The following is a 22,189-nucleotide window of genomic DNA, read 5'->3' on the forward strand; positions in this document are numbered from 1 at the left end:
ATAGGCTCGATGAACTACCTTTAATTGTATCATTTTATATCTTACACATTTTGATGATGTTGTTGTATTTTTTAAAACCGTCTCCCATTGTGGAGCAGTCAAGGAGACCTTCAAATCCCTCTCCCACTATCGAGAGAGAGAGAGAGAGAGAGAGAGAGAGAGAGAGAGAGAGAGAGAGAGAGAGAGAGAGAGAGAGAGAGAGAGAGAGAGAGAGAGAGAGAGAGAGAGAGAGAGAGAGAGAGAGAGAACAACTCATTGACTGCCTTAAATTAGCACACACATCCCATCTCTCCAACTAATGTTATTTATTTAAATTGTTCCTGTTAATTAATAATTAACATAAGTAGCATAGTAATAATACGTAGGTTATTGATCAATAAATGTATTGATAAATTAATTTATATTACAAATGATACACCAGTAGATGTCATGTTATTTCCTCATTGTCCTTGCTGTGTCGCCTGCCGTCGCCTAAAAAAATAGGATTGAGGCAATATTTAGCCAGGCGACAGAAGTTGCTGTGCGATCGTCGCTCGAAAATCTCCTGCCGTGTGGGCTGTCTCATTCATAACAATGGAAGCGATACAATTCTGTCTGTCGCCTCGCTTAAACACCTGATATCAGAAGAATAGACAGTCAGAAAAAAAGTTTTTAGTTTTACTTTTTAGTACTTAACCCTAGAGTCACCCTTGTCACAGTTCTGGTCAAAAAGCCAATTTTTTTACGTGTGTTTGTGGATAGCGTTGGCTAGATTGTATGTATATGCCAAAAAAGTTGCTCAGTATCACATCTTGGACTCTCTTTCTTCCTGGCAGAAGGTTCAAACTGAAACAGGGGGGTTGCACAATGGTCACGGTCTGCTTTGACCCTAAAAATACACCAACCCCTCCTTCCTAATGTCCGGAGGGGTAGGCTTTTATGACATTACTGACCTCGCTGTGTGGGGTGTGGGGAAACGGTAATTTAACCCTACACAAGATGCATTCCTTACTGCTCGCTTTGACTTGTTCTAGTTGACTATTTTCTGACTTCAGAGCGTCATTCCTCCTTAAAGCTGTGAACATATATTTCCTTAAAACCCTAACCTTACTGTACCGTACATTTTTGATTCAATTAATTTACGACAGTACCTTTTTATAACAAGTAACACTTGAATTGGTACTTTTTTGGATTTACAATGGATTTGACTAACTAATTACTAATTAGTAACAAAATATATAAAAGTCATAATACAAAAGATTGTGTATCTTGTAGTTTAACTTGTATCCAACTTCAATGTGTAAAGTCTCACCCAGCACTGGGAGGGATTGATTGATTGATTGAAAACTTTATTAACAGATTGCAGAATGGGTACAATACAGTACAGCTCAATACACACAATTGTTAAGGAGATGCAGACCAGAGAAAGACTTTCGTCTTGTTTACATCAGGGTCCCCCATTTTCAATTCATCAGGACATATGACATACATGACATACAGATAGACAGTACTGCTACATCTATACATTTATGACATACCAGATTTGCAAATATAGTACTGTTTGTGATACAAAAATAGTCCAGAAAAGAGAGTATATACATTTGACGTAAAAACTGCACATTGGAGGAGGTTGGGTAGGTGGGGAATAAGGGGTGGGGTTGGGGGGGGGGGGGTTATCCTGTGTAGGAGGGGCGGTGATTGAAATCTGCACGCAACCGAAAGTATAAAGATGCTGAATACTCTGACTTGAAACAAGGACAAGGACATAGAACACATGAGGTAAGTTCCATTATTGTGTCGTTCATGTAGTAGGTTAAAGCTTTTACAGTAACCTTTAAATGGCTTTATTTAAAATGTATTTTAAATAGCCCTAAATCCAAAATGATAGCCTACTGTAATCCGAGGCGACGACGTGTCTTATGAGAAAATACTGTTTGTAAATCGAACATAACGTTTTAATGTAGAACGAACTTCTTGGAAGAAAAACAATGTTCTTGCAACAGAGTTCATGTTGGAAAGAGTCTGATCATATGAGCTAAAAACTGAAGTATGTTATTTTGTTGCAAGACATTGTCGGCTGTCCTAGAATACTTCCTTCCTATTATGTCATAATGTGTGTCGATTTTATAATAACCGTATCCGCACATTACGACTTTTAATCTGTAGAACGAGCTTCTTAGAAGAAAACCAATGTTCTGGCAACAGGGAATTGCAGCCTTAGTTGCGTCAGAGATGATTTGTGAATTATGGTCAATAAATCTTTATTGCGCCTCAGAGATACAACGCTCAACGTGATGTGATGCAAAAGCTGCGTTTATGGAAATGTTCCCTCCCTGCCTGGACATATTTTACATATTATATGTATTATGGTACTGTACTGTACGTGATGACGCTTTTATCCATTCCATTTCCATGGCATGTCATAGTATCTGTTGCATGAAGGGGGTGGGTATAGCCATGTATACGTTTCAACACGCTACTACTACCATAGAGGCTAGAGTTGTGAATCGCGCGGAGCGGCAATTTCGTTTCCTTTTTTGCGTTCACAAGTTGCGCAATGAAGGAAACGTTTTTCGTAATTTGGATCTGAATGAATGAATGAATGAACACTTTATTTAACAGATTGCAGAATGGGTACAATACGGATCTAGTCGGGCCACGTAGCATTATGTCGACAAAATAGAATAGAATAAACAAGTCTAAAACAAAGAATTTTAAACGAAGTTTAGCCTATTAAATCATTTTATAAGCGTTTGTTTATGGTCTGTGTGAGAACTGAGAAGCTCATCTGCAGAACAACAGCCAGCCCAGCTTTCTCTGTCCCCACGCTGGCGGTATATAAAGCAGACAGAGATAATAAATACTATGGTTCCCAAAGTCGGGGTCGCGACCCAAAGGTGGGCCGCGAGCAGCCACGGGAGGGCCGCGAGATGATTAAAAAAAGAAAAAGAAATACTTTTTTTTTTCTTTTTTCTTTTTATGCCACTGAACTTCAGGCCAGGACAGTGTTTCTAGTTGTATTCTAAAATTCTATTCTATTGTATTCTAAAATGTGACTATATGGTTTTATATTAACTTAATAAATAAACAAAAACGAAAAATATACTTACTTCAACGAACATTTCAAACTAAATAACAGATTATGTACATAAAACGCTGAAAACAACCGAAGCAACAATAGTATTTTAATGCGGCTATTATTATTATCATTATTATTTTGCAACAAGTTAGCCCTCTCATAAATAGCACATATAAACGAATAACTAACTTGAACTAACTTAATAGGATTGAAGTGATATTTGGCAAATCGGTCACCTGGCAAAAAAAAAAAAAAAAAAAAAGCCTGACGATGTGCATTGGGCCGCGGCTCTCTGACGCCTTATTTTCTGGGTCCCAGCCTGAAAAGTTTGGGAACCCCACTAGAGTAAGAAAAGGGCAGTTTACTCACCTATTTCAATGGCATACGACGAGCCTTGCGTTGTGCAAAATCCTCGACAATGTCTTTAATGTCCAACTCCCGGGCTCTGGTGTTTTCAATGGACAGGATTGCAAGCCCACTCAGTCTCTCCTGACCCATGGCGCTCCGCAGGTAGGTCTTAATACGTTTTAACTTGGAGAAGGATCGCTCGGCTGTCGCCACAGTCACAGGTAACGTCAGGAATAATAATATAATTAGGTGGGGGGATTGATTGATTGATTGATTGAAATGTTTATTAACATATTGCAGAATGGGTACAATACAGTACAGCTCAATACACACAATTGTTAAGGGGATGCAGACCAGAGAAAGATTAAGATTAAGATTTGTTTATTAAGGACAATGCAAATTAATGAACATCATTTACATGAGTGTATGCATAACATCACAGCATGACAAGGACGTAAATATGCCGGGAATAGCACAGGGCTCATTTCCACCCGTAGTCCTAACATAAAACAAACACAAAACGGACCTTACAACGTTCATTCATAAAAACTGACATCACTGACATGACCACGCACACTCGCATGACATTCAGTCAGTACAACATCACTAACATCCCTAATGAGTGCATATTTGGCTGTCTAACAGCCATTTCCTGAGTTGGCCCCTAAAGAAAGACTTTCGTCTTGTTTACATCAGGGTCCCCCATTTTCAATTCATCATAACATATTATGACATACATGACATACAGATAGACAGTACTGCTACATCTCTACATTTATGACATACCAGATTTACAAATACAGTACTGTTTGTGATACAAAAAGAGTCTAAAAAAGAGAGTATATTTGATGAAGAAACTGTACATTGGAGGAGGTTGGGTAGGTGGGGTGGAGGGGGGGTGGGGAAACTGTACATTGGAGGTGGTTGGGTGGGGGGGGGGGGGGTAACTGTACATTGGATAATCGACGATCCCTTACTTGGTCCCAAGAAGAGGGTCTCGTGTATTATTGGGTTAGGACATTTACTGTATATTGGAGGGGGTTGGGTTAGGACATTTACAGGGGCCAGTTTCGAATTGCAGTCTCCCGTAGGTGCTCTTTGAGAGTGGTTTTGAAAGTGGGTAGTGATTCACATTCCTTTACAGCTGTGGGTAGGGCGTTCCACATTGATGTGGCATAATTGCGAAAGGTGTTTAGTCCCTTGTTTGAGCCGAATCTGGGTTTAATTAACATGATTTGTGGTGCTCCCTCTGGTGTTGTGGTCGTATTCACTGACCTTTGGGAAGTATTTTGACATGTACATGGGTACCTTAGTCGTGTAGTGTATCTTGTAGACCAGGCCCATTGCAAGTTGCTGTACTCTGTCGTCTACTCTAAGCCATCCTAGGTTGTCAAAATGGGCAGGGGTGAGGTGGGTTTTAGGAGTAAGGTCAAGTAGTCTGACCAGTTTGTTTTGTGATGTTTGTAATCTTGTTTTTAGTGCATTTGAGGTGCTTTGGTACCATGAGTAAAACATTTAACATAGTTGTTAAGTTATTTAAAAAGAAAACAGGTGGACAGGAATTCAACAGGGTGGAAAGGACCCTAGGGTGGAATCACCAACAATGATATATTATACACTCCATATATAGTAACAACAGGAAAATATACCAATTTAAATTAAAAAGGAAGCAAGGTGCAGTCCATTTGGACAAAACAGTAACAAAAAATAATCAAAAAAACAAAAACAACAGGATCAGTAGTTTAAAAGAAAAGAGTCAGGGGGGGGAGGGGGTGGGCTACTTTGGAGCAGCGCCATGTTGCACGAAGGAAAGTTTGAACAGGTGTGTTTTTAGGTGGGTTTTGAAGAGGTTGATGGTCTCGGAGCCTTAGGTCGCTTTCACATATAGTTTTGGTGGACTCGGTGCGGTTCTGGTGGTGAAGTTGCAACATTGTTGCATTCTTCATTTGGTTCGTCTGCGTTCACATAGCAATTTGTGAGGCGCACTGAACTTTCTGAACAATGTCACGCGGTCGAAAAGGGCGCGTCTATTGGACAGTGGAAATGTGTGTGTGTGGCTGCGAGCCTGTGTGTGCGCGCGCGCACGTGTGTGTCTGTGTGTGGACTGCGAGCCCTCCAGATCAGCGGAGGCGAGTTTTGACGTGGCATTGATCCATTGTTCTATTGAAGCCCATTACCACCATCCTCTCGCTAAACAACTTGTACACCACGTTGTTTTTATGAGTGCCCACAAGTAGCTGTTTTATTTGGTCTTCTGCCCATATGTGTACAGTGTGCTTGTTTTGCAGTGAATGCCGTTCGCCTCGGTAATAATATAATAAGCCCCGTTTTTTCTTCCTTCTTCCCAAGATGCACAGTTAGATAGATAGATAGATAGATAGATAGATAGATAGATAGATAGATAGATAGATAGATAGATAGATAGATAGATAGATAGATAGATAGATAGATAGATAGATAGATAGATAGATAGATAGATAGATAGATAGATAGATGGATGGATGGATGGATGGATGGATGGATGGATGGATGGATGGATGGATGGATGGATGGATGGATGGATGGATGGATGGATGGATGGATGGATGGATGGATGGATGGATGGATGGATGGATGGATGGATGGATGGATGGATGGATGGATGGATGGATGGATGGATGGATGGATGGATGGATGGATGGATGGATGGATGGATGGATGGATGGATGGATGGATGGATGGATGGATGGATGGATAGATAGATAGAGATAGATAGATAGATAGATAGATAGATAGATAGATAGATAGATAGATAGATAGATAGATAGATAGATAGATAGATAGATAGATAGATAGATAGATAGATCATATCTATCTATACTGGGCGAACAGGGAGCTGAGGGAGAAACCTGCGGACAATGAATGCCTTATTCATGTTGACTTCAGTAAGAATTATGGCTGCAAGTACACTAATGAGGTTCAGTCTGTCCACTTTGGGGGATCCCATCAGCAAGCCACCCTCCACACTGGTGCTCTGTACACATCCTCCCAGTCCCCTCTGAGCATTTGTTCCATCTCCCCTTCTCTGAGGCACGACCCATCGGCCATCTGGGCCCACCTGTACCAGGTGCTGGATTTGACCTTTTGTTTAGTGCTTGAGGCTCTTCAATCAGGCGCAACCTGACTGTCAACATACCAGCTGAGATCTCTGCGAGGCCAGAAGGATTTGTTGACACCATTTCAATGCCGTAGACTAGAGGAAAACAACATCCAGGTGAACTGCATGGTATCAACAAATTCTTCTGGCCTTGGCCTCGCAGAGATCTCAGCTGGTATGTTGACAGTCAGCTTTGTCAGGTTTGGGTCGAGATGAGGGGAGATTACAGGTTTGATCATATTTACAATAACCCTTTTGAAACACTTCATGACCACACTTGTTAATGTAATGGGCCTAAAGTCCTTGTTGTCAACTGGAATAGGAATGATAGACTTTTTCCACAGCTCAGGGTCTGTGTAACTCTCAATAGAACTTTGGAAGATGGGGCACCAAGCCTCCGTTAGCTCGGCTGCACACTGCTTAAGCAGGAAGGAGGGCAAGCCGTCTGGGCCCACAGATCTCTTGCTCCCTGCCTTTGTGAAAACTGACTGTACCTGTTTTGGGTAAATTTTCACACAATCAACAGAGACAAATTGAGGAGGGTCAAGCGCCATCAAAGGAGAAGTGTTCTGTGCATCAAATCTTAAAAATAAGTCATTACGTTTATTAGCTCTGTTCTCGTCATTTAAGGTAATTAGCTGCTTTTTGTTAGAGTTCATGTTCGTTATTTTCTTCATAGAGTCCCACAGAGTTTTGTTGTCCATAGATCTGAAGCTCTGTTCAGCTTTAGCTCTGTTTTTCCCTGGCATTTCTTAGCTGCAGGTTGATCTCTTTCTGTGCTGCAGCTGCATCTGCCCTGTCCTTGGTGATGTGGGCCCACTTCTTATTGTTTATACAGGCCTCAACCTCTTTGGTGATGTGGGCCCACTTCTTATTGTTTATACAGGCCTCAACCTCTTTGGTGATGTGGGCCCCACTTCTTATTGTTTATACAGGCCTCAACCTCTTTGGTGATGTGGGCCCACTTCTTATTGTTTATACAGGCCTCAACCTCTTTGGTGATGTGGGCCCACTTCTTATTGTTTATACAGGCCTCAACCTCTTTGGTGATGTGGGCCCACTTCTTATTGTTTATACAGGCCTCAACCTCTTTGGTGATGTGGGCCCACTTCTTATTGTTTATACAGGCCTCAACCTCTTTGGTGATGTGCGGCTTATTGTTGCATGGGAAAGTGAACAATCACCTTTTGTGGGACCACATTGTCAATGCAGAATCTGATGTAGTCAGTTGTAGATTCCTTAGCCACATCTAGCTCCTGATTGTGGAAAATGCTCTAATCCATGGAAGCTAAACAGCCTCTCAAAGTCTCTATACTGTCCTTAGTCCACTGCAACACAGTCTTTTCCTGGGGCTTACTGTATTTCAGCGCTGTTTTGTAAGTGGGCAAGAGATTGACTGTAAAGTCCAATGCATACGCCGGGCGATTTTTGCCAGGCGACCGATTTTTTAAGACAGGCGACTGACAGAATTGTATCGCTTCCATTGTTATGAATGAGAGAACCCACACAGCAGCAGATTTTCGAGCGACGATCGCGCAGCAACTTCTGTCACCTGGCTAAATATCGCCTCAATCCAATTTTTTTAGGCAGACACGACTTCTACTGGTGTATCATTTGTAAAATAAATAAATGTATCAATACATTCATTGATCAATAACCTACGTATTATTACCATATTACTTGTTAATTATTATCATTCAAATAAGCTTTGTTCTTATTTGACACAAAAATTTTCAAACCAAGATGAATTTCCCTATATTGGGATTGAAGTGTAAACCTAACTTTCACCAATCTTCACTTAAAAATAATAATAATAAAAAAAAATATATATATATATATATATATAAAAGGTTACTTAATCAAACAAAGATGAATGTCCCTATTGGGATTAATAGTGCAATAACTTGCTTTTTCACCAAATTTCACTTAAAACAAATAAAAGGTGCCTCTTGATCATCAAACAGGAATGAATTTCCCTATTGCGATTAATAAAGTGCAAATCTAACTTTCACCAAACATCACTTTTTGTAAAATAAAAGGTGACAAAAAAAATCGTTTTGAAAATCGTTTTCTTTTGGAAAATCGTCCTAAATCATTCATTTGAATCTCCCAGCCCTACTATACTACTACTATTACTACTACTACTATACTACTACTATACTACTGCTGCTGCTGCTACTACTACTACTACTACTACTACTACTACTACTACTACTACTACTACTACTACTACTACTACTACTACTACTACTACTGCTGCTGCTGCTGCTGCTACTACTACTACTACTACTACTACTACTACTACTACTATTACTACTATTACTACTACTACTTCTATTACTATTGCTACTACTAATACTACTACTACTACTACTACTACTACTACTACTACTACTACTACTACTACTACTACTACTACTACTACTACTACTATTACTGCTACTACTATTACTACTACTATTATTATTATTATTACTACTACTAATACTATTACTATACTATTACAACTTCTTCTCATGTCTTTCTGTTTGCAGTGATGGAAAGTAACGTGACAACCCAGTTGAAGAGATATCTGGATCAACTGAAGGCTGATCAACTAAATGTGTTTATATGGCACCTGACTAAAGAGGGCCCAGATGGCCTTTCAGACATACCACCTGGTGATCTGCCACGGAACTCCCCAACGCAAGATGTTGTGAACAAGATAGTGGAGACCCATGAAGATGATGCCATTATTATTGTCTGTGGAATTCTGAGGATCATGCAACAAAACAAACTGGCCACAAATTTGCAGAAAGAAGCGACTCGTCTTGGTCTCAAAATAGGTACAGCAGTGATGCATGATACATATTCATTCTTAGCCTACAATAATTAATCTGGAGTAGAAATGTATGAATTTAGAGTTTAATGTGGAGTAGAGATGTATGAATTTAGACGTTTAATCTGGAGTAGAGATTTCTGGGTCAACTGAAGCCTGATCGAATTTATATGGTACCTGACTAAAGAGGGCACAGATGGCCTTTCAGACATACCACCTGGTGATCTGCCATGTGGTTCCTCAAAGCTACATGTTGTGGACATGATAGTGGCGACCCATGCAGATGATGCCAGCCATCATTATCACCTGTAGAAATCTGAGGGAGATGAGCCTAATCAAACTGGCCTTAAATTAGGAGAAAGCAGGTATCATAATAGGTACAGCAGCGATGCATGATACATATTCATGGAAAAATAGAAGACCTGTTGCTCTTTTGATTTTTTTTAAATATTTTTCCATTACAGCAGCTCCAGCTCCACGCCAAGCTGCCTTCACAGCTCCAGCTCCAAGTAATGGAAGTAATGCCATTGCAGAAAGGGTACGCAAAGCTTTTCCTTTGTAACAAAGTATATCTGTTGCTAAATAGAGATACTCCAGGTTAGGGTTGGACGGTATGGTCTTAAATGTATATCACCGTATAATTTGAAGCATAGACGGTAACGGTATATATCACGGTATATTCATTTATCTTAAAATGTCTATATAAATGCTTCTGAAGGGGTAAAACACTGGCAGCTATTACTGTACTCTTGTATTACTAGGACATATTTCACATAGTACAGCGGTATTTAAGAACATTTATTGTGCAAAACTGCAATAGAAAAATGTGAAAGTAAAAACGACTGCAGGACAGGAGGTTTCTTTCCCTCAAACAACTCAAACACAATAAAACTCCAACATAACTTCAATTTAGTGTACATGTTTGACAACGTAGAGAGAGAGCGAGAGAGCGTGATGTAATAGGTTTGAGTTTGAGGTTTGAGCGTCCTAAGTTGCCGTAGTTGATGATGTCACACCAGGATGTCATTGTCAACACAGAGTTGGAAACGAGAGCAGCCCGATGGATAAAGCGATATAAAGAAACGAATAGCCAATAAATGTGAAGTTATCTTTGAACCTCTGTTGTCAAGCCTCGTCAATATACCCCCCCCCCCCCCCCCCCCACCTTTCCTCACTAATGAAACTGGTGCTGCGGAGTCATGTTAGAACGTTAGCTTAGCGGCTAACGTTACCCCGTTGCTGCGCTAAAGCAAGTCTCCTCTCAGCCTCCTTAGCCAAATTGAAATGCCCAAACTATATGGCAAGTTCCGTGAGCAAGTGGAGAAAAACTGTCGCTTTCACATAGAGTTTTGGAGGACTCGGTGCGGTTCTGGGGGTGAAGTTGCAACATTGTTGCATTCTTCATTTGGTTCGCCTGCTTTCACACAGGTTTCTGTGAGGCGGACCGAGACCTTCTGAACAATGTCACGCGGTCGAAAAGGGCGCTTGTCTATTGGACAGTGGAAATGTGTGTGTGGCTGCGATCCTGTGTGTGCGCGCGCGCGCGTGTGTGTGTCTGTGTGTGTACTGCAGAGCCCAGATCAGCGGAGCCGAGTTTTGACATGGCATTGATCCATTGTTCTATTGAAGCACATTACCACCATCCTCTCGCTAAACAACTTGTAGACCACGGTGTTTTTATGAGTGCCCACAAGTAGCTGTTTTAATAATATAATAAGCCGCGCGCCTCGGTAATAATAATAAGCCGCGTTTTTTCTTCCTTCTTCCCAAGATGCACAGACATATATAGATAGATAGATAGATAGATAGATAGATAGATAGATAGATAGATAGATAGATAGATAGATAGATAGATAGATAGATAGATAGATAGATAGATAGATAGATAGATAGATAGATAGATAGATAGATAGATAGATAGATAGATAGAGAGATTAGATGCAGTGTGCTTGTTTTGCAGTGAGTACTGCGAGCAGTGGTAATAATAATCACTTCCTATATTTGGTTCGCGTTTGGTCCGCTGAAGCCGAACCGAGACCTACGTTTTCAGGCGGACCAGAGTTCGCCTGCTTGGTCCGCGGACCGAGTTCGACGCGCATTCACACAGACCCGAAAAACCGGACTATCGAATTCTGGTCCGAAAGTCCGGACCAAACAGCCCCTGTGTGAAAGCGACCTCATCAGAGTACAATGAAACACTATGCAACGACCACTACAAACGTCGAGTGAATCGTCAAGTAACGTTAACGATTCAGCTGTTAACGACTAGAGCAGCTGTGACTAGCTGCTCTAGTCTACCGGTCACAAGGTATATATAGTCAAAGGTAGTCAAAATCCATACCGTAGCGCAAATTCATACCGTTTATACTGTATACCGGTTATACCGTCCACCCCTACAGGTTGTAAGCACATTTTGAAGCATGATAATCATCTGGTCACAGCCGTGGTCTTCATCCTGGTCACAGCCATGGTCTTCATCCAGGGTGCAGCCAGAGCAGGAACGACCCATGTTTCAGAATCAATGGAATCCAGCAGCACACCTGGAGTTCAACATCAACTTTAGTTTAATTCAGAAACATTGGAGTCTAAGGTCCACTTGTGCTGCCGGATTACTTGGTATATTTAGTAGTAGTTTAGTACTAAATATTGGCTGACTCAACCCCAGACGGATTTATACCTTGTTTATGACAATCATCTTTCCCCTGGAGATTATTATTAACAGTTTCTATTAATTCATTGGTCAGTCGTCCCTATGAACACAATGTTCACGGGTGGGAAGCCGGTGAGCGTATGACATGTGGTAGTCTACACCCTCCCGACACCAACAGAGAAGACATGTGGTAGTCTACACCCTCCCGACACCAACAGAGAAGACATGTGGTAGTCTACACCCTCCCGACACCAACAGAGAAGACATGTGGTAGTCTACACCCTCCCCAGACCCACAGAGGAGACATGTGGTAGTCTACACCCTCCCCACTGATTGTAGGGCAGCGCAATGACCAGGAAGGGTATAGGCATAATGACTCAATTGCGGGACGGGAGAAAAAGATAGAAAGACAAAATACATCTTTGATTCATTCTGTCACCTCTCTCTAGAAATACAAGATGGACAGCTTGCCTCTAGGTGTCTGTGTGATCATCAACAACAGGTTTAATGAAGACGAAAAACCAAGATATGGAACTGAGAAGGACGCCGGTGAGTCATTCTCATAATATTGTTTTATTTCTCTTTATGTAAGTCAATTATCAAATGTCCAGAAATAATTTTTTAACACGCAGCAACGTTGATGTTCAATGTGTGAAGAATTTTAGGGAGAAGAATCATATTACAGTGAGAAACAACGTAATGATGAGTTACCCTATTATAATCAAACCACATTCAGACGTCATCTCTAATAACTAAAGCAAGATATCATTTTCAAATGGATAGAGTTAGTGGGCACCCTTTCCTTGACTTTATGTTTATTTTTAATTTTTTTGTAGGATCCTCATTAGCTGTTAGATTAATAACGGCTAGTCTTGCTGGGGTCCAAGTAGTTAACAGAATACAAATACAGAATGTGATTGATAATAGAGTAAGTTAAAATAAGAAAATACAATGAATGGTTGTATAGATTCACATTCCCCCTAAAAGACTCATACAGTACCTGAAAGGGTAACTGAAATTGTAAAAAAGAAAAATACAGTACAAATAATCTCTCCTCTCCTCTCCTCTCCTCTCCTCTCCTCTCTCTCCTCTCCTCTCCTCTCCTCTCCTCTCCTCTCCTCTCCTCTCCTCTCCTCTCCTCTCCTCTCCTCTCCTCTCCTCTCCTCTCCTTTTTTCCATGTTCTCTTTGCACTGCCCCCTTCTTCTGATGTAGAGGACCTGGCGAAGGTGTTCAGCTGGCTGGGCTTCAAGGTGGTGATGTGTGAAGAGAAGACCAAAAAGGACATGTCTGTAATCTTGGAGCTCATCAGTAAACTAGATCCACTCACCCAGAAGCCGTCCCTGAGCCTTACAAATGATCTACTAAAGCACAAATTGAAAAAATGGGACGGCGGTAACTTTGTTGAGCTGAAAGAGCTCCCCAGACACGGGGACGCCTTCGTCTGCTGCATCCTGAGCCACGGGAACAAGGAGGGCGTCCGGGGAGTCGACAAGAAGATCCTTCCCAATGACAAGATCTACTTGCCCTTCTATGGGAATAACTGTCCCGCTCTCGCCGGAAAACCCAAGATCTTCATCATCCAGGCGTGTCGGGGGTCAGAGGAAATGGCTGAGGCGTCGTTCGAGGCGGACGACGGGGCGGACGACAGGGTCGCCATCTTCGACTTCTTCTTGGACTCCTACAAGCCGGACCACTTTGAGACCGACGACAATGACTGCGAGCCAGATGGAGCTAACTTCCTGATCGCGCGGGCGGTCGTTTCCGGTTTTGTCTCCATCAGAGCTACTGATCCTAATAGAAGCTCCTATGGATCCTGGTTCATCCAGACCCTCTGCGACCAACTGAAGAAGGACTGCCAAAGGTAATACCAACCCCCTACTAAATACTCACACACACATGTGATTGGTCCTAGTCTTTCTTACTTAGAGATAGGGTTGCTGTGGTGATGTGGAATTTCCTATGATTAACCTCTTAACCTCTTAACACATTCGGGGCCATTTGGATCCGTCTAATATCACTCTAGACGGCCAGCATTTCTAAACAGACTTGCATAGTTCGTGAGGCTGTTTGTAGAGCTAAATCTATACTTTATAGTATTGCTATCTGTCCATTCTCATTGTCAATTGAGACCATAAACCGTCCCTTCAAAATGGCTTAAAGAAATATTTTTTTCATCAATACGTTCTCATTTGATAGCTAAGCTAAGCTAGTAACGTTAAATCCAATGGTATTTCGGCACTACAGAAGCTAGAGTTAAAAATCAAACTGCATATGATCGATATGATGGTCCACCATGAATGCATGAAAGGGGGGGGGGGGGGGGGGGGGGCGGGAGACGTCGTTTCTGATTATTGATTACCAATAACCGCGTTAGCCTCAGTAGCCACATTCGCTGATCGGGTGGATGGCTATCATAACAAGGCCTGATCAGCATGTGATTTACGTGAAAATTATCTTACCATGGGCTGGTTGGATCCCCAAAAGGATTTCCCAGTTATCGATCGCCATCTGGTAGATCGATATGTCCATTGGCATTCCTTTACTGCACACTGAAATCAGCGTCCCAAAACGTATTCCGTGCTACAGGCTACAGGCATAGCTTCATGTTAGCAGAAAACTACATTGGAGACCCAGAAAAAACAAGACAACTTCTGCCACAGGGAACACTGCATTATCGAGATAGCGCCCCTAAGAGGATCTGGCCGGTAATGCACTTTTTCGAATTCAAAGAGTAGGGTACTTCTGCAGTGCTGCTCGTGACATTGAGTAGGTTATTAAAATGGAATAAAAGCCAAAACAACCTTGCCACGGACATGTCCGTGGATGGCCCTCTAGCGGTGGATCCGAAACACAGACATCTCCGTGGTTGGCCGGGAAACGGTTAAGCATCAGGCAAAAACGGGGCAATTTTTTGTTGTGTTTGTGACGATTTATTATACTTTATACTTATAGCACATGCATGAGTCTGGTCTCTTTTGAAAGGTAACATTCTGACGTTTCTTACACAATAAAGACAAATCTGTGCTAATGAAATAGAGTAACAGAGATTTGAACACACTGAAGTAAAAGTTTTGTGTACTCACATTTCTGTTTAGTGGTTGCCAGATGCCTGTTTTTAAGTTCCAGCTGAGAGGAAAAACATAACATAGCCTGAAGTCTTATGTAGTACAGGTCCAAAGTTTAAAAAAATCCCACGGAAAATGAGTGTTTCACAAAGGTTTTTGTAATGTTTGTACTGGTAAAGATTCTGCGTGATTATCCAAAATGGCCTTCCACTTCCATTCATTTCGCCTCTTGAGTCAAAACAAAGGACTTCTTTGACTTCACACACAAACGGCAGAGGCAACCATGCAAGGTGCCAACCTGCTCATCGGGAGCAATTAGGGGTTAAGTGTCTTACTCAAGGACACTTCTACACACTTCCCGGGAGGAGCGGGAATCAAACTGGGAACCTCCAGATTACCAGACGACTGCTCTACCTCCCTCGGGAGACACTGTCGGCCCCAGTTGTTGATGTTTTAACAGCTATTGTTTGCTCTGTGTTCTCTGTCCAGGGGAGAAGACGTCTACAAAATTCTTCAGGAGGTCAACTACCGGATTGGACAGTTTGCATGTAAACTATCACCATCATCAAAAAGGACCAAACAGGCCCCAGAGTTCTCCAGCACCATGGGCAAAGCTCTGGTCTTCCCTCAGCCCTCTGTCCAGTACGAGTGACGCATTATCCGAGAGACCTACCCGTCATGAAACCTTTGGTCGATACCGATGACACATGTTCTGTTTTGGGCTCATAACAAGTGATATTTACACATATCAATATGATTTGGTTTCTATAAAAATAATTGTGGTGCTATAGATAACAGTAAGATTTATTGTAAATTGTAGATTTATAATAAAAAAATACATCCGGATACTCAAGTAGAGATATGCATAGATAATGTTCATCTTGAAAGAGTAGATGAATATACTTTTTTGGGTGTCGTGATAGACCAAAACCTCAGCTTTTATTTTATTTTTATGTACTCTTTTATTACCATATCTAACTTACTGTATAGAAACTTGGGGAAACACATACAAAACGAATCTGAATCCTATTATCATCTTACAGAAAAAGGCAATAAGGGTTGTGAACAATGTTAGTTATCTCCATCCTACAAACACACAGTTTTTTTTAACTAAGGGCATTAAAGTTCCTCGACTTAATTGACCTTAAAACAGCAGAGATAGTTTTTAAAGCTAGAAGTTATCAACTGCCATGTAACTTAATTTTTTTTAAAGAACGAGAGGTGACGTATAATTTAAGAAGAACACTCAATTTGAAACAGCTTAGAGCTCGAACCACACTTAAAAGTATGTCTGTGTCAGTTAAAGGAGTGAAACTCTGGAACAATATACCGGATGAAATAAAAAACAGGAGTTTTTTTTTTTTTTTTGATCCACTTTTTCTCCCATTTTCTATATTTTCTCCCATCCCAATTTCGTATCATCCAATTCAACCCTCCCCTGTCACGAACGCTGTTTCTTGCCTCCCACAAGCCGGCTGCAATGTGGACTAAGTCATACATAGCACAAGTCCCCTCCGGTACTTGAGGTAACAGCAGTCGCATCTTTTCACCTGCGCAGCTCGACCTCTCAGTGTCGAGGAGTAACGCGTGGGAGGCTCACGCTGCCCCCGACACTTCCTGATTCTACTGCGCAGGCGCACCAACCGACTTGTAGGAGTCGCTTGTTCACAACGTTCGATCCCCACCCTTCAGTTTTTCCCTCCCCGTAATACGGCCAATGTGTATTACTGCGGACGACCAGCCAAACTGAAAAACAATGTGGAGAGCTGGATTCGAACACGCGAATCCTAGCGTCTCCACACTGGTGGCGAGTGACTTGTCCACTACACCACCTAGCCGCCCAAAACAGGAGTATTTTTAAGTTTAAAAAGATGTTAAAAAACAGGGTTCTAGAATCTTATATAAAAATGTTACCTACAATCTGTTTTTCTCTACTGAAACTCTGGTATTGCAGATGAATTTTTGATTTTCCTATGTTGGCTTATGTTCTTTTCAGGGACGGTTTTTGTTGATTGTTGATTTTTTGTTTATTTGTTTGTTTTATCTTGCAAACTTTAACTTTTTTTTGTTCTTTTCTGGATCGGTTTTTGTTGATTTCTGATTGTTGATTTATTTTTTTGTTTGTTATATTTCGAAAACTTTAACTTTTTTGAATTTGTTTTTTGAATTAGGGGTAGGTTGCTCTATAAGCCTTCGGCTTCAAACCTATCCGTTTAGTTTGTTTATTTGTAAACATTTTCGAAAAATTATTTGTTTGTTTATTTATTTGTATTTGTAAACATTCTAAATAAAATAATTCATTCATTCATTGTGATGGATAAATCCATGGATTTGTAAGAGTCCATCTGACATTTGGGTAAAAAAAAAGTTGTTCCTATAATGTAAAAGTATTTGTCTCTATATTTTTACAAAGTTAGATTTTTTAACATATTTAAATGTGCTATAGATACAAATAAAAGTATTGCTTCCCCCCAAAAAAACAATTATTGATTAATGACTTCATCATAAAGATCATAAAAAAATATTTGGCGGGTCCAAAATGAATGTTGTTGTTTACATGTTGTGTGCTCCCTACTTCCTATTTCCCCACATGGAACACCAGACATAGCTGTACACCAGACATACAGTAGCTGTACACCAGACATACAGTAGCTGTACACCAGACATAGCTCGACACCAGACATACAGTAGCTGTACACCAGACATACCTTTATACCTGACATACCTTTATACACGAGCTTGATTGTAATCATGTACACACTTTTCAAAATGGATTAACTGTGGGGTTCCACAAGGAAGCTGCCTAGGGCCTTTGTTATACTCCATCTTTACTAATGATTTACCGTTGGGTGTAAAACATGTTAGAACAATTATGTATGCTGATGACAACATTATACAGTGCAGCTACATCTGAGAAAGCTGTAACTGACACCTTAAACAGGGCCTCAACAGACATTTATGAATGGATTGAGTGTCAATAAATGTAATATCATAAAAATGGGAAGAGGAATTGTTATGACTAGGATTGATTGATTGAAAACTTTATTAACAGATTGTAGAATGGGTTTTGATTGAAAACTTTATTAACACATTGCAGAATGGGTACAGTACAGTACAGCTCAATACATACAATTGTTAAGGGGATGCAGACCAGAGAATGACTTTCGTCTTGTTTACATCAGGGTCCCCCATTTTCAATTCATCATAACATATATGACATACATGACATACACATAGACAGTACTGCTACATCTATACATTTATGACATACCAGATTTGCAAATACAGTACTGTTTGTGATACAAAAAGAGTCCAGAAAAGAGAGTATATACATTTGACGTAGAAGCTGTATATTGGAGGAGGTTGGGTAGGTGGGGTGGGGTTGAGTGGGTGGGGGGGGGGACTGTACATTGGAGGTGGTTGGTTGGGTGGGTGGGGGGGGGTTGGGTAGGAGGGGACACTACAACTGTACAAGCAAAACTGTACATTGGAATATTGACAAAACCATACTTGGTAATTTACTGTACATTGGAGGGGGTTGGGTTAGGACATTTACAGGGGCCAGTTTCGAATTGCAGTCTCCCGTAGGTGTTCTTTGAGAGTGGTTTTGAAAGTGGGTAGTGATTCACATTCCTTTACAGCTTTGGGTAGGGCGTTCCACATTGATGTGGCATAATTGCGAAACGTGTTTAGGAAATATATATATATATAATATATATAGGAAATGTTCTGCTTTCATCACTCCCTCCATAATGAAATCAGTTATTAATTCTTTGGTTCTGTCTCACTTAGAATACTGCCCAGCTAACCTGGTCGTCAGCTACAACATCTGATTTGAAAAAGTTGCAGGTTTCTCGGAATAAAGTGGCTCGTCTGGCACTAGGCTGTTCATACAGGACATACAAGTATTAGTTTTATGCATGAACATCTGGCATGGCTAATGGTTGAAAATAAATGATCGGTGAGTCTTCTAATGCTACTGCAGAACATTATCAGCACTGGTAAGCCATCTAGCTTGGCTCATCAGTTGCAAATTACTTCTGAACATGGTTACAACACTAGAGTGGCTGCTTCTGGTAACATCAGAACAAAAACCCACCAAAATCTAATTTTCTCAAACTCACTGGCATAGGTCAATAGTACTCTGGAATGCTCTGCCGAAAAACATCTTATCTACAATAAAACAGGCGAAATAGTTGGTATGTATGTACATATATGTGTAATAAAACAAAAATATGTACATGCAATAGCAACTGGGGTACATACAGTAAGACATTTTTTTAAATATTGAAATAGAATAGACCTAAGAACAACAAAAGAGAAAGCATAGGGAAACGAGCACTAGTATGATAATAGGATAAAGGCTAAATGTCAAGGCTCGGAGCTCAAAATATCAGTCATATTCCGTTTGCACATGAGTATGTATTCCATTCGGATCCATTTGAAGTATGGGGGCGACTAGAGAGGATTGCATCATCTTGGCCATCACCACGGGACATCCACCACCTTCGTCATCACCATGAGACATCCACCACCTTCGTCATCACCATGAGACATCCACTCACAGAGAGACAGGGAGACGGGGACAGGCGTTAGACAGTTTGCGTGTTTGTGATGGGCGGACATATAGCAATAGATACATGTAGTAAGCATATGTGAATAGGATAGATACACGTAGTAAGCATGTATGTGAATAGAATAGATACATGTAGTAAGCATATGTGAACAGAAGAGAAGTATTTAACCCAGCAATGAACTAGAGTAGGCATGGTTTAGACTTGTAGGTCAGACAGAAGACGGTATGAAGCTGATCCATGACCTCAATGGTGCTCCTAACCAATGTGGGGGTAGAACAGTCATATTAGGGTCTTGAGGTGGGACCAAGTCATTGTTTTGCAAGTCTCAAGTCAGTCTCAAGTCTTGGTACTCAAGTCCCGAGTCAAGTCCCAAGTCAAGACAGGCAAGTCCCGAGTCAAGTCCCAAGTCAAGACAGGCAAGTCCCGAGTCAAGTCCCAAGTCAAGACTGACAAGTCCCAAGTCGAGTCCCAAGTCCTAACCTTTGAGTTTCGAGTCCTAAACAAGTCATAATACGCGCTTCACCAAGAAATTTCATTATCAACTTGTTGGCAAAACATAATCTAATTTCTATAAATGTAATAATATTCAGAATCAGGGTTAGTCTTACAACTAGATACAACTGGGCAAGAGCTGCTTGAGAAAACCAGTTCAGGAGTATATTGAGAAAAAAATGAATAAGGATCACCATATCCATTTTAAAGGTAGGATAACAATAACCAACATATTGTCTTCCCACTTGGACCAATCATTTATTTAACGTCTGCCTGCCCTGTATATACAGTCTAATGAGTCTATGGCACATTATCCATAATAGCAGACCTCGGTTGAACTAACTAGTCTACCTTAACCCTTTATCAATTTTGGGGTATAAAAAATCTGTACTGTAATGACAAGGCATCTCTGCATTTCATATATTAGGTAGTTTATTAGGTATTAGAATTAGGTAGGGCCTAATTCGTGTGCGAGTTCTCTCTCTCTCTTGGATAAAATAACAAACTCAGCAAGGCCAACGGCTTCTCTGTTACAGTGGGTGACAATATTGTCACAAGGAAAGATGAAATTACCAACCTGGGTTCCATCCTGTGACAAAATGGCAACCAATGTAATAAAAAAAGTCAACCAACGAACAAGATTCTTGTACCGGATCTCCTCACTGGTAAACAAGAATACCTTGAAGACTAACAGGAGCACTCATTCAAGGGTACTACGACTATGCTTGTACCTCATGGTACCAAAGCACCTCAAAGGCCCTAAAAACAAGACTACAAGCATCACAAAACAAACTGGTCAGACTACTGCTTAACCTTACCCCTGTCCATTTTGACAACCTAGGATGGCTTGAGTAGACAACAGAGTACAGCAACTTGCAATGGGCCTGGTCTACAAGATACACTACTACACCACTAAGATACCCATGTACAAGTCGAAATACTTCCCAAAGGTCAGTGAATTCCAGGACCACAACACCAGAGGGAGTTCCACAAATCATGTTCAACCCAGATTCAGCTCAAACAAGGGACTAAACATGTTTCACAATTATGCTAAAACAATGTGGAACGCCCTACCCACAGCCGTAAAATAATGTAAATCCCTACCCTCCTTCAAAACCGCTCTCATATAGCACCTAGGGGTGGCTGCAATTAAAAACTGGCCCCTGTAAATATCCAATCCCCCCCCCAACCCCCTCCAATGTACAGTTTCTTCCCCTTCGAATGTAGTATATATTTCTGTTTCTTATGATCTATGTCTCTTATATAGTACTGTATACTTGTTGTATGTCATAAATGTCTTGATAAAACAGTACTGTATAGCTGTATATCATGTATGTCATAAGTGTCATGGTGAATTGAAAATGGGGGACCCTGATGTAAACAAGACGAGATTTCTCTGGTCTGCATCAGGGGCGGGGCTAGGCGGTGGCTACTTGGGCTCAAGCCCTGAATGTTTTCTGAAAAGCCCAGAATCTATTTAAAAAGAAATATATATATATAATTAATTTTTATTTTTTTATTTATTTTTTTGGACAATTAATCATTGTTACATGAAAATATGTTTGCACCAGATTTAGCAGAAGCTAATTTCCATCTGTAGTCTATCCAGCTGCTAACTGTATTTGAGTGAGTTAAGTCTTGGTGTTATGGTAGACTCAGACCTAAGCTTTAAATCACAATCAACAAGTTGACAAAAACATAATTCTTCCACCTTAGAAACATAGCTAAAGTACGGCCATTTATAAATCAAAAGGACGCTGAAAACCAGATCCATGCCTTTATCTCAAGCCGACTCGACTACTGTAATGCACTCCTTACCGGCCTCCCGAAAAAATACGATGATAACTATTTTATTGCAATGCACTATTGCATTATTTTATTCTATTTTACTAACTATTTTATTGCACTGCACTATTTTACTTTGTATCAGTGATAATCAAACCGTAAACAAAGACGCATATTAACACTTTCAGCGCCAGATGGCGCTGTTTACTGTTACTGTTGAAAGGCCAGCGCCTTTTAACATGGGGATACGTGGCTGTGT

General features: G+C 40.8%; 1 protein-coding gene across 1 annotated transcript; it reads left to right on the forward strand.

Moving 5' to 3' along the window:
• The first annotated feature begins 1,675 nt into the window (after nt 1-1,675).
• LOC311227030 (caspase-3-like) lies at nt 1,676-16,348 on the forward strand. Its single transcript, XM_084312537.1, has 6 exons — nt 1,676-1,758; nt 9,077-9,367; nt 9,825-9,898; nt 12,460-12,559; nt 13,224-13,872; nt 15,566-16,348. Exons 2-6 carry the CDS (start codon nt 9,079-9,081, stop codon nt 15,726-15,728), a joined length of 1,275 nt encoding a protein of 424 aa, XP_084168663.1. The 5' UTR covers nt 1,676-1,758; nt 9,077-9,078; the 3' UTR covers nt 15,729-16,348.
• The last annotated feature ends 5,841 nt before the right edge of the window (nt 16,349-22,189 follow it).

This window comes from Notolepis coatsorum (genome assembly GCF_963971535.1).
Source record: "Notolepis coatsorum genome assembly, chromosome: 4".
NCBI classification, from domain to species: Eukaryota; Metazoa; Chordata; class Actinopteri; order Aulopiformes; family Paralepididae; genus Notolepis; species Notolepis coatsorum.